This window comes from Sceloporus occidentalis, unplaced genomic scaffold, assembly GCF_023333645.1.
Source record: "Sceloporus occidentalis isolate IW3139 unplaced genomic scaffold, rSceOcc1.0.p SCAF_5, whole genome shotgun sequence".
Taxonomy (NCBI): domain Eukaryota; kingdom Metazoa; phylum Chordata; class Lepidosauria; order Squamata; family Phrynosomatidae; genus Sceloporus; species Sceloporus occidentalis.
Genome location: NW_028316985.1, coordinates 46,179,901 through 46,191,488, shown reverse-complemented (window position 1 = coordinate 46,191,488; position 11,588 = coordinate 46,179,901). Strand labels below are relative to the sequence as shown.

The window sequence follows — 11,588 nt, the reverse complement described above, 5'->3', positions numbered from 1 at the left end:
ATCCCCATCTTACAGATGTGTTAGCACCTTTTGAACTTTGATGAACTTTTTTCAGCTATAACTGCTCCCAGAAACAATTGCTTTGTGCAAACGTGCTCCACTGGGCTTTCTAGATGATTCATCTTGCCACAAACCTTGATATTCAATACACGTGAAGCAACAAACATAGTACAGCTTTCAGGTTTCTCTCATCAAGGGCTGGAAAAAACTTCAATAGAATTTTTGTAGCATCAAGGGCAGCGTCAGACAGTTCCTGAGCTTTTTTTCTCTTTTTTCTGTTTTATCTCTCTGAAAGAACAGGGATTTCTTTTGGGATTTGGGAAACAACCTTAGCCAGAGCTACCTTTCTGCAAGTTTAGGCAGAGAAGCATGAAAAGATGACTCAGTTCTTTCTCCTCTCCAGGTGATCATTCTCATTCTCTGAGTTTCATGGTAGTTTGTCAAGTTTTGTTTTCTCTTGTGGGTAAATTCTAAAAAATCTCAGTGCTTACTGAGATTTATCCAAGGTTATGCCTGGAAACTGGATAAAGATAATTGCCATGTTGTGCTGAAAGGAAGCTTCATCACACATTACACACAAACAAGCAATAAAACGTTAGTAATTACCTCTTCTGGGCAAAGCAGCCTTGTAAAATACAATAAAATCCAAAATCCACAAAAGAGTGACACCATTATTGCCCAGTCAAAATGCAGAAACTATATCATGCAGAGTTTCAAAGTTTCACTGGCTTTTTCATCAGGCAAAGATTTTAAAAATCATACACGAGAACAAGAGTGACAATGTTAGACTCACAGACCTACAGTCTCAGATGTTATCTCTTTTGTCAGTTAAGATAGTCTAGAGCAGTGATGTCCAAACTCTGGCCCTCCAGGTGTTTTGGGACTTCAGCTCCCAGAAGCCTCAACCACCTTGGCCAATGGTCTGGGATGTTGGGAACTAAAGTCCAAAACACTTGGAGGGCCAGAGTTTGGACATCACTGGTCTAGAGGGTATAAATGCAGGCACAGCCCAGTCCCCTTATTGACCATGTAGGGACAGGGACAAATGGCAATAAAAGACATGTATGCCTAATGCCATGATGAGACATCCTATGATGATTCATCACAAGTGAGACACAGGCAGAATCAGAGCACTAACAGAAAGGGAAGAAGAAATAAAGGGATATTACATTTGCAAGAATAGCCAAGGGCATAAGAAAGATGGCAAGACAAATAGAAGACTTGCTTAGAAAGGCAAATGCTATCCGAAGCAGCACCACACATAAAATAAGGACATGGACTATGAGAAGCATTAGCCATGGGAAGCTAGACTTAGGGCCAAAACAGATGGCCCGGTAAAGCCACCTTCCGGGCAGAGTGGGGATGTGGAGTTTAAACACTGCACACCCCCAAGACATCTTGAAGCCACCCAGCTGTTCAGATGTGGGCAGCTTTGGGGCACTCTGGTGATGCAGTGTTTATATGCCACATGCCACTGGAGTGGCTTGCAGACAGCTTCAAGCCACTACAGGGCAAGAAAACTTGGCTTTTTGCTGGCCCAAAAAGGAATGGATTTTTGCCGCTCCTTTTCAGCTAGCTTTGAGGCAGATGGGGGCTACAGTACGCTGATGACACCCAAATCTATTTCTCCATGTCTCGTTTGTCGGCCTCGAATTCCAATGGCATCTCTTCTCTCAATGAATGTCTTCAGGCGGTAATGGGCTGGATGAGGAAAAACAGATTGAAACTGAATCCAGACAAGACGGAGGTGCTCATGGTAGCGGCCCCGAAACCAAGAATTGGGTTGCAACCTCCAGTCCTGGATGGGGTCACACTCTCCTCCAGTGACTGTGTTCGCAGTCTGGGGGTGCTCCTTGACTCGTCGCTCCTGATGACAAATCAGGTTAATGCGACGGTCAGGAGCGCCTGCTATCAGCTTCGGCTGATACGCCAGCTGCGCCCTTTTCTGGAAGTAAGGGATCTTGAAACTGTAGTGCACGCACTGGTAACCTCACGTCTGGACTTCTGTAATGCACTCTACTTGGGGCTACCCTTGTGCTTGGTTCGGAAGCTTCAGCTGGTACAAAATATGGCAGCCAGGCTTATTTCTGGTACATCTAGGAGGGACCACATTACTCCGGTTTTGAGGTCCCTCCACTGGCTGCCTATCAGCTTCCGGGCCCAGTACAAGGTGTTGGTTATCACCTTTAAAGCCCTAAATGGCTTGGGTCCAAGCTATCTCAGGGACCGCCTCCTCCCATACAATCCTCCCCGCGCTCTCCGCTCCTCTGGGAGGAACTTACTACAGCCTTTAAAATCTAGGCTTGCGGCAACCTCCCAGAGGGCGTTCTCTGCTGTCGCCCCCAAACTCTGGAACGACCTGCCGGATGAGATCCGTCAGTTGACATCATTAGACAGCTTTAAAAAAGCGGTCAAGACGGATCTCTTCCGGCAGGCCTTTCCAGATTAACCATCCTGGCCCGGGCTCCCTGATCCCCGCTTTCCTCTCGTGGCCCCATCTTTAGTGATGGTTGAGGATCTCCAGAGGGACACCAGGGTTTTTAGTCTGTTTTAATTATGCTTTATGTTTTGATATTGTGTTTTTAATCTGTCATATTTTTTAATACTTTCATAAGGAGGGGAGGGATTATAATGTTTTTAATTTTATATTTTACTCTGTGATATTTACTGTTGTCAACCGCCCGGATTGGTTCGCCACAGGGCGGTATACAAATAAATATATTATTATTATTATTATACAACGTGTGCTTGATGCGTCCCCAATCCAGCTTCAGCAGGGGTGGCTTGAAGCTGCCCCCTGGGGTGATGTTTCACTCCATAATATAAATAGAAATGGAATGCAGGAACATAGCAATACTGGGTATGAGTTAAAATGAACAGGAATGGGCCACTTTTGAGTCAAACTGCACAGTGTTCTACTCAGGAAATGAAAAGAAGAAACAGGATGGCTTCTGTGCTAACAAAAGATGTGACAAAAGCAGTCAGAGGATACAATGCAAAATCAGACCAAATCATTTCAATAAGCCTCCATGGTAAACCAATTAATATCACCATAATTCAAGTTTATGCACCAACCACAGATGCAGAACAAGAAGAAATTGAATGATTCTATGAAGGAGTACAGGAAGAAACTGACAACACACCAACACAGGATGTCAAACTGATCACAGGTGATTTGAATGCAAAATTAGAAAGCAAAGAAGAATAAAAAACAGTAGGCAGGTTCAGATTGGGCAAAAGAAATGAAGCAGGTGAGCTGCTGATAGATTTTTGTGAAGTCTATTCATTGCCAACATATTTTTCATACAAACAGAAAGAAGGCTATACACATGGACATCACCAGATGGCTAATGCAAAAGTCTACCCAAATTTACCCTAGACAATGAGGAAATAGAAATAGTAAAAGAATTCTTATACCTGGGATCAAACATTGATAGGAACAGGGAAGACAGCCAGGAAATCTGAAGATTAAGAATGGGGAGGCAGTTATGAAAGAACTAGAAAAATTTCTAAAATGCAAAGATCTATAACTGAGCACAAAATTTAGAATCATACAAACCATCATATTCCCTACCATGTATGGATGTGACAGCTGGACAGTTAAGAAAGAAGATAGGAATAAAATCCATTTGTTTGAGATGTGGTGCTGGAGAAGAGTGTTGAGGATCCCATGGACAGGCAAAAGGACAAACAAATGGGTCCTAGAGCAGATCAAGCCAGAGATTTCACTGGAAGCCAAGATGACAAAACTGAGGCTGTCGTATTTCAAACACATCATGAAAAATTTGGACTCATTGGGAAAAAACTGCAGATCCGGATGGATTTCTGATGGCTCTTGGGGAGTTTCCTACTGCCTTGGCAGGTGGTCCTGTCGAAGCCCTGGTTGACCTCTGGACTGAAGAAATGTCCAGGGCAGTTGACAAGATTGTTTCTAAGCATCCCATCCACCCGGATGCATAAGCTTCCTGGGGTAGACCATTTTAATGGGTCCCTCACCCCTGTAGAGGTTCTGAGTTCCAGCAAGTCTAAACCTAACCAGAAAGTGATCTGCCCCTAACAACGGAACAGTAGAAAGCTCTTCCATTCCCAGATCATCCTTCTCCGCCTCTGTACAGAACACAAGGTCTAGAGTATGCCCAGCAGCATGGGTGGGGCCAGATACCAGTTGGAACAGTACCATGGTTGTCATAGTGGCCATCGTGTCAACTGCCCTGGACATTTCTCCATTCCAGAGGTCAACCTGAAACATACTCCCTCCAAGAGTGGGGAGTCTCCTTCCTTGGAGGTCTTTAATCAGAGGCTGGATGACCATGTCGGTTATGCTTTGAGGGTTCCTGCATGGCAGAGGGTTGGACTGGATGGCCCTTGTTCTCTCTTCCAACTCTATGCTTCTATTACTCCTTAGCCACTCCCAACAAGGTAGCCTCAGCATGGATGTTGGAGTCCTCAGCAATATAAGCTGTGGAGACTCCAACACCACCCCCGAGGCCACTTCAGCTAGCTCAGGAAGGGAGACTTTTGTGCAGCGGGGTGGACAGTACACCAACAGAATGCCTAATCTGTCCTGGCTTCCCATCTTTAATAAACACACTCAAACCCTGTAAACAGAGGGAAAGGCTGCCTCGTCAGGAGGCTATTAGCGGATAGACCACTGCAACTCCACCTCCCCATCCCCCAGGTCTCCCCTGCTGCTGCACAGAGAAACTTGGTGGGCAAAGCTGAGAGAGATGAATTCCCCCAGCCACATTTAACCAAGTCTCCATAATACATACCAGATCAGCTTGTTTATCCAGGATCATGTCCTGTATGGCAGCCATTTTGCCATTCACTGACCTGGCATTCAGCAGCATCATTTTTAATCCAGGGAGATTGCTGCCATGGCTATCCAGATTATTTGGGATGGGAGACAGTTTGGGGGTAACTAATACCCTATTATATTCTCCAGCCACAGGACGGTATAACTGTTTCCGATTTCCATATCTCCCTATACCCTGTATAACTTCAATGGCTGCTCCCTGACTACCATTAGCTCCCTCCCTTGGTTGGTGATGCATCTCTCCTCCACACAGAATAATCTATTAGTTTATTACAATCTGTGAGCAGATAAAGTTCTCTTTCCTGCCAGCAGTAATAGGAGAGGTCTTTGCCCATTTGGAAGTACTGCTCGCCACAGTATCCCACCAGGCCAGAAAGCTAGCTGGGTACAGGTGGCGAACCTGCAGCAGACTGCTAGCTGGGCTTCCGTCCTGCAGAGGCACTCACTCTTGAGCTGGTGAAAGAGTCACAGAGGAAGAAGAGGTAGCAGATAGAACAGGCTTCCTCTCATTTCCTCCCAGGTGGTTGTTTGGTTGTCTTTTCTGTCTGCAGTTGTTGATTAACAAGCTATTCTTGATTATCTGAATTTTAGGTATTGTTTCCATACACTTTTTGAAGCCTTTCTAGAAAAGGCTAGGTGTCTCTAGGCCAGGGACAGGGCAGGTATGGACTGCAAGCCATATTGCTGTCAACTCATTTTTTCACCTTTAAATCAGCAAGGAAGCTAAAAAAATAAGCAAAAAACAAACAAAAAAACAACAACACAAAACCCTGCTGCCAATATTTGCTGACCTCAAATCAGTGGTGTGGTTTGCTGCCCAAATATGGTGGCAAACTGCTATAGGGCCAAAATTGCAGTGGTATATATCACCCTCAAAACCTCATGACAGAAATAAAATAGGTCCGAGACAGAAGGACCCGAAGTGGGTTGCCGGCGCTGATACCAGGTTCCAGAGCACACAATAACCGCACGTTATGGAACCCTAGTCAGTATGGGCGGCAGCATCATGGCAGTGTCCCGTCCACATGGGTGCTGCCATGATGATGCTGACGCTGCGCAGCGTCTGCACGTCATAAGGGCTGCATAGAACGTATTGTTCCCGCAGCAACTGCGGGAATGATCCAGAGGAGAAAGGGCCACCCCTTTTCTCCTCATGGCTGTCGGGGTGTCCGGGGGCATGAAGCTGCAAGGACAGCCCTTTTTTGGGCCAAAGAGGAGCAGCATTTTGCCGCTTCTCTTTAGCCTGGAAAAATGCCGGATTAGGGCCACAGGTTGACCATTTGGTTACTGTGGCCCCAATCCAGCGTTTTCGGGCTGGTTTGTGCAGCCCCAGAGATCCAATCTAATATATTTTCATTGGGCCTATACATTTGCTGTCCTTCTTCATATCCCCTTCCTCTCCCATACCTCAGCACAGCAATTGTTCAGGCTGATTGGAACTATCTACAAAACAAAGTTTCATTTATATACTGCTGCATACTGAACAGTATCTAAGCGGTTTACAACTGTAAGCTAATTGCCCCCAACAATCTGTGTACTCATTTTAGCAACCTCAGAAGGATGCAAGCCTGAGTCAAGCTTGAGCCTCTTTGCTGGTATTGAACTCGCAACTTTATGGTTTTGAGTGGATGCAGTACAGGCATTTAACCACCGCACCACCAGGGCCCTACATCACTTCACTTAAAAGTAGGAACACATAAGAATCATGGTTAGTGTTTCATCTGATAGCCCTGTGTGGATTTATACCATATTCTTATTTTCCACCTTTCTCTAAGGCTTTTCTTGCAGACAACGGTGCGGTACAGAGCACCAAAAAGAGGTGCCTCCCCAGCGCCTTTCTTTGCTCCACAGGAGCGCTGCAGCAAACAAATTGCTCCTTTTTATGGCACTGCTGTGACGTAGCAAAGCGCCAGACGGCGCGATGACGTCACAGCTGCGCCGCCCCGTTTGGAAATGGTGCAGCTGCGATGTCGTTATGCGCTCCCATCACATGCTAGAGTTACAGGGCGTGTGCACACCCCACCCTCAAGCAACCCTAGCACGTCATGGGCGCACCACAAAGGGCCCATCTGTACCAGGCCTAATAGCTTTATTTCATGACAAAAGAAAGTTGACACACAGGGAAGTCAGAAGCGCCATTCTCCATGCCTTTCTGCATGCCATCAAAGCATTTCTGTTCTCTTCCCAAAGGAAATGGTCTTAAAAACATATCTTTTCTAATGGTGGAAAGATTCATTTGGCAAAAGGCATCTTTTTATGACCCATCTCCCTCTGGACTGGAAGTGCTACAACGGCATGTGGAGAGGCAAGGAGAAAGCCACTGCTGTCATGTTATAGGGCTCTAAGTCCTGTACATGAAAGATCCCTGTCTCATAGGTTTCGCCTTGTTGAAGTTTTCCAACACTTGAGAAACACCTTTTATGTTTGTTCAAATATTTGTAAATATTCTTTCTTTCTTTTTTATTCTAATATAAACATCACTGCACATGAGGCAGGAATGGGGTAACTCTACAGGTCCAGAATTATACCAATTCATTGGAGAGGCTGGGACTGTGCCTCACATGTTCAATATTAGAACACAGATAGGTAGACAGTATGTTAAAAAAAAGCAAAATATATTTAATAAAATAAAAATATATATGTTCAAATGTTATCAATGATTTTCAGTAAATTTCTTACAGACACTTTTTCTTTGCTTTATTTTATGACTGCCATCCATTACTTCCCTGAAAACATATTAAAAAGTGTCTATCAAGATTCATATTGGTTATTCTCAGTGATGAACAGAAAATAACAGCTTCTCTTGGTTCTCTAAGCATTCTTTCAGTTTATCTTCAGTTAAAGTTAAGCGCTGCTCCAAGATTGAGACAGTCTGTTACAAAAGGAAAACAAGTGTTTATTAGTGACACTGAAATATGCAATTATTTATTTGCAGATAACTGCAGAAAGCAAAAGGTTTTGGTTCTAATATTCCAACCCTTAGAAAAGTCTCACTAACCAACAGAAGTGTTATGAAGACATTACTTTTGGAAAGAATCTCTCTTTATATGCCATCAATCTGGATATTTATGCCTGTGCTTTTGATGTGTAAGTATTACATATAATAGTTTCAGCATCAAAATACAGTGCTAAAGAAGAGCATTCAAGTCTAGTCCTAAATAATTGCTCTGGCAGAGAATTCCCATATGGCACCACTGGAACATGTATTTATATATTAGTTGTTATGAAAAATAAAAATAAATCCTCTAAGTAACTACTTTACTTAGGACAGATAGCTGTGGAAATGAAAGTGTTGAGAAATCCCCTTTCATAAGCTGGGATCCAAAGAACCATGTGAGATGTACTGCACACATGCCACGATTTTTCAGCTCCCCCAACTTCCTCCTGAACAGCTGCAGTCCCTGAACAGGTGTAGGAGAAACATGTATTGTGGCATGGAGGCTGCAGCTGAGGAGGGAGTCTCTCCTGCCCCTAGGCACACTTGGAAGTGCTTTCTGCTGATGCACAGGGAGCTCTTAAGACCCCAGCATGTGTATATAGTGAGCTGAAAGAACTATATGATATGGATGAATATCATCTATTTCTGAAATTGTTTTGGAGCTCAGCACTTCAATTGTATCACTTCTGAAATATATTCTCAGCTATAATATGGAGTATCTTAAACATGATTTCAGAAGAAAAAAATTACTAAGAAGTTGCAAGCAGATCTTTCTGAATGTAACTACACTGAATAAAGCATGTTCTGGGGTTCCACAGACACAATCAGAAATGGAGCAATGCTCTAGTGCTACCTTAGTAATGAAAATAATTTTTTCCCCTAACAATAAACTGTATCAGATTTCATTAAATATTCTTATAGTAGCTTTCTTCAGAATCTCAAAAATATATCTTTAAAGATGTTTGGCATGTTGATTTTGACTGGTTAAAACCCTACTTTATGAACATTATCTTGGTAATTGTTACATCTTTATTATCTGTTTATTACAGCTGAAGAGTTGAGCAGAGACAGAAGTCTGCATCTGGCTAGTGTGTGAACCTATGAACAGATACCATGTAAGCTGCCCTGTGAACATTTTTTGAAGGGTAGGGTATAAATCCTATAACAGTATGTAAGTAAGTAAATAAAGGCTGAAGAGGGGATTTCCAGTCTGGGATAGAAGCCCAGTGTTTGGACACACTCTTCCCACACAGGGAGGCCATTCTTTTAAACCCACCCCCACCCCACCCTCTGGTTTGTTTGTTAGAATTTCATCCAGAAAAATGAAAGCTGTTTAATAAAGGGAAACATGGTAATCCAGAAGATGTGATGGTGTTGGGAACTCACAAGTGTTAAAACGTCAAGTTGTTCAACAATGTGTTCCAAGGCATTAGTCAGAACTGGCGAAATGCCTATGGCTTCCTCCGTAGTGCCTGGCTCCTCCATAGTGTGCAATATTTGTTTTTCACCCTCCAAATTCCTTTTTGATACTGTTGGAGAGGATAGAGCACAAGGATGCTGCTGAACCTTTGTCTTCATTTAAAGAGAAAGCAGAGAATATACATATGATAAGCTGTAAACATGTCAGATTTGATAGCTAGGAATATCACATTCTCCCTTGTTAAGAAAATAAGCATAAAATCAACAATTATTGCATTGGCACTTCTACACCCAGTTTTACAAAAATTTAGATGACTGATCCAAATCCTATACTTTCTTCCTCTTACATGTATTAAGATTTTATGGCCTGAATAAGATTAATGTTCCTCATGGTAACTGATGCAAAAACTACATGACTGAGCAAGTACATATGAGCTTGGATCTATACAGCTAGTTTGAGTGTATCAGATTTCTAAGACAACAAATTTAGATTCATCTTAAATTGCTCTTTGGATCTTGCTATGATTTGACATGTTATAGCCCCTTCCTGAGGGGCAGGCAATCTGAATGCTCTCCAGATGTTGTTGCATTTAAGTTGCTATCAGACCCAACTAGCATGGCTAATGGCCAGGCATTGGGGGTGGGGTGGGAGGAACTGTATTCCACACTCTGGAGAGTCACAAGTTGCTTACATTTGCCTGATAAGATCATTGTCATATGGAAGCCATTTTGGTAGGCAGCACACAAATGGGGCATTTAAAGTGGTTCCAAGTCAATATAATAAGCAAGCTGAGGCTTAAGATGGGATAGGCTTACACCTTCTGATTCGAAATGAACAGTTTTGGGATGTTCTGTAACAAGGGGGAAATGGCATGCAGGTTATCAAACGAGTTACTGAACAATATGAAAAACATAAAATGCATTCTCCCTGGTGATGCTGCACTAGAAAGAAGGCCCCCAAATAAACAAAAAAGAAGACAAAAATATCTCGAGTTCAAAGTACCATGTTGTATACTATGGAATTTCCAGGAAACAAAAATATTTGCCTGCCATTAACATAGGCTAAGTTCTTCAGATATACTGAGCTGCATTTACTTAAACACATATAAAGCTAAGCACAAAAATCATACACGCCATAAATGTATGGATAAGAATGATGACATATCCCAGAATCTGTTTCATAGGAATAGGGATGTCATACGTAGTCTGCAACTAATTAGTTAAAACAGGAAGGCCTAGTTAAAGTGAATAGGCGTCACTCTTTCTGAATGTGTTAAAAGGTTTGCTATGTTGTTGTAGGGCCTTATTTGGACACTCTTCCATGTAGACCAGCTATATACTTAAAATAAAATGCTATTACATTTAAGAATAAAGCACTTCCTTTTCTAGACCCAATCATTTTAATTTTGCCTGAAAATACACTAGTTCTGGAGAAAGTTCATGCTATATGATACAACTCAAAAACCATCTCCCTTTAATCTTTGGCCGGCCTTCTCACACATAAAACATATTTGACAGCTTCCTGTGAAATGCCAGAATGATCTCATGACAAATAAGGATTTGAAGATAGGCCTTCTAAATGAATCATGACGTTGGTGAGGCAGGCACTTCAAAAATAGGGCAGCAGGCTCCCACTTTGACTACATATGTAGAACTTTCTTGTGCCACTTTGTAGTACACAAAGTTGTAGAAAAGAAACACAATGCTATTTTCATTAAGCATATTTGTTAAGAAGAAGAGTTGCCATGTTTACTTTGGATTAAGCCCAACTGAATTCACTGATGCTTACTTCTCGGTAGACTTGTACAGGACTACACTAAGATATTGTTGTTTGTAGAACAGGGTAACAAAAATTGTATTTAGGTTTGCTAGTTTAATGCACTTTGAATTCATGCAAGTAAAAGGAATACAATGCCAATCAATAGCCATTTGGTGTTACTCTTTCTAAAGAGTTAAGGGCTCTCATAATCATTTATCTTACTGATATACCACTAAAAATGAGAAGGCATGTCCTTTCCTTCAAGGGACATGTACAACCTGAATGTCTGCTGTTGTTGTGTGCCTGCAAATAATTTCCGATTTATGACAACCCTCAGGGGAATGTACCACATGGTTTTCTTGAAATAATTTGTTTGAGGTGTGTGTGTTGCCTTTGCCCCCCCCCCCCCCCGAGGTTAAGACCCAGTGGGTTTCCATGGCCAAGTGAGGATTAAATCCCTGGTTTCCAGAGCCATAGCCTAATGCTCAAACCACTACATGCTGTCTCTATAACTTGAATGTACCAGTTAAGAAGAACATAGGTTATAAAAAAGAACAGTTATGATGCACATGCTATTACTGTAACTTGTATGGCAGCAAGACTTAGTGCAGTTCACCCTAATAAGCTTGTAGAGACTAGTACTGACATTAAATTTT

The 11,588-nt window shown here is 42.5% G+C and overlaps 1 protein-coding gene across 2 annotated transcripts in view; it reads right to left on the bottom strand.

Annotated features, from left to right (window-relative positions):
- Positions 1–7,504: 7,504 nt before the first annotated feature.
- Positions 7,505–11,588, bottom strand: part of POC1B (POC1 centriolar protein B) — a 28,753-nt gene continuing 24,669 nt past the window's right edge. For both annotated transcript variants that reach the window (XM_089526794.1, XM_089526793.1), the window contains exons 11-12: positions 9,141–9,326; positions 7,505–7,688 (exon numbers count right to left, since the gene is read on the bottom strand). In XM_089526794.1, coding sequence (XP_089382920.1) covers positions 7,590–7,688; positions 9,141–9,326 — 285 coding nt within the window. In that variant the 3' untranslated portion in view covers positions 7,505–7,589. The remainder of the gene's footprint in view (positions 7,689–9,140; positions 9,327–11,588) is intronic.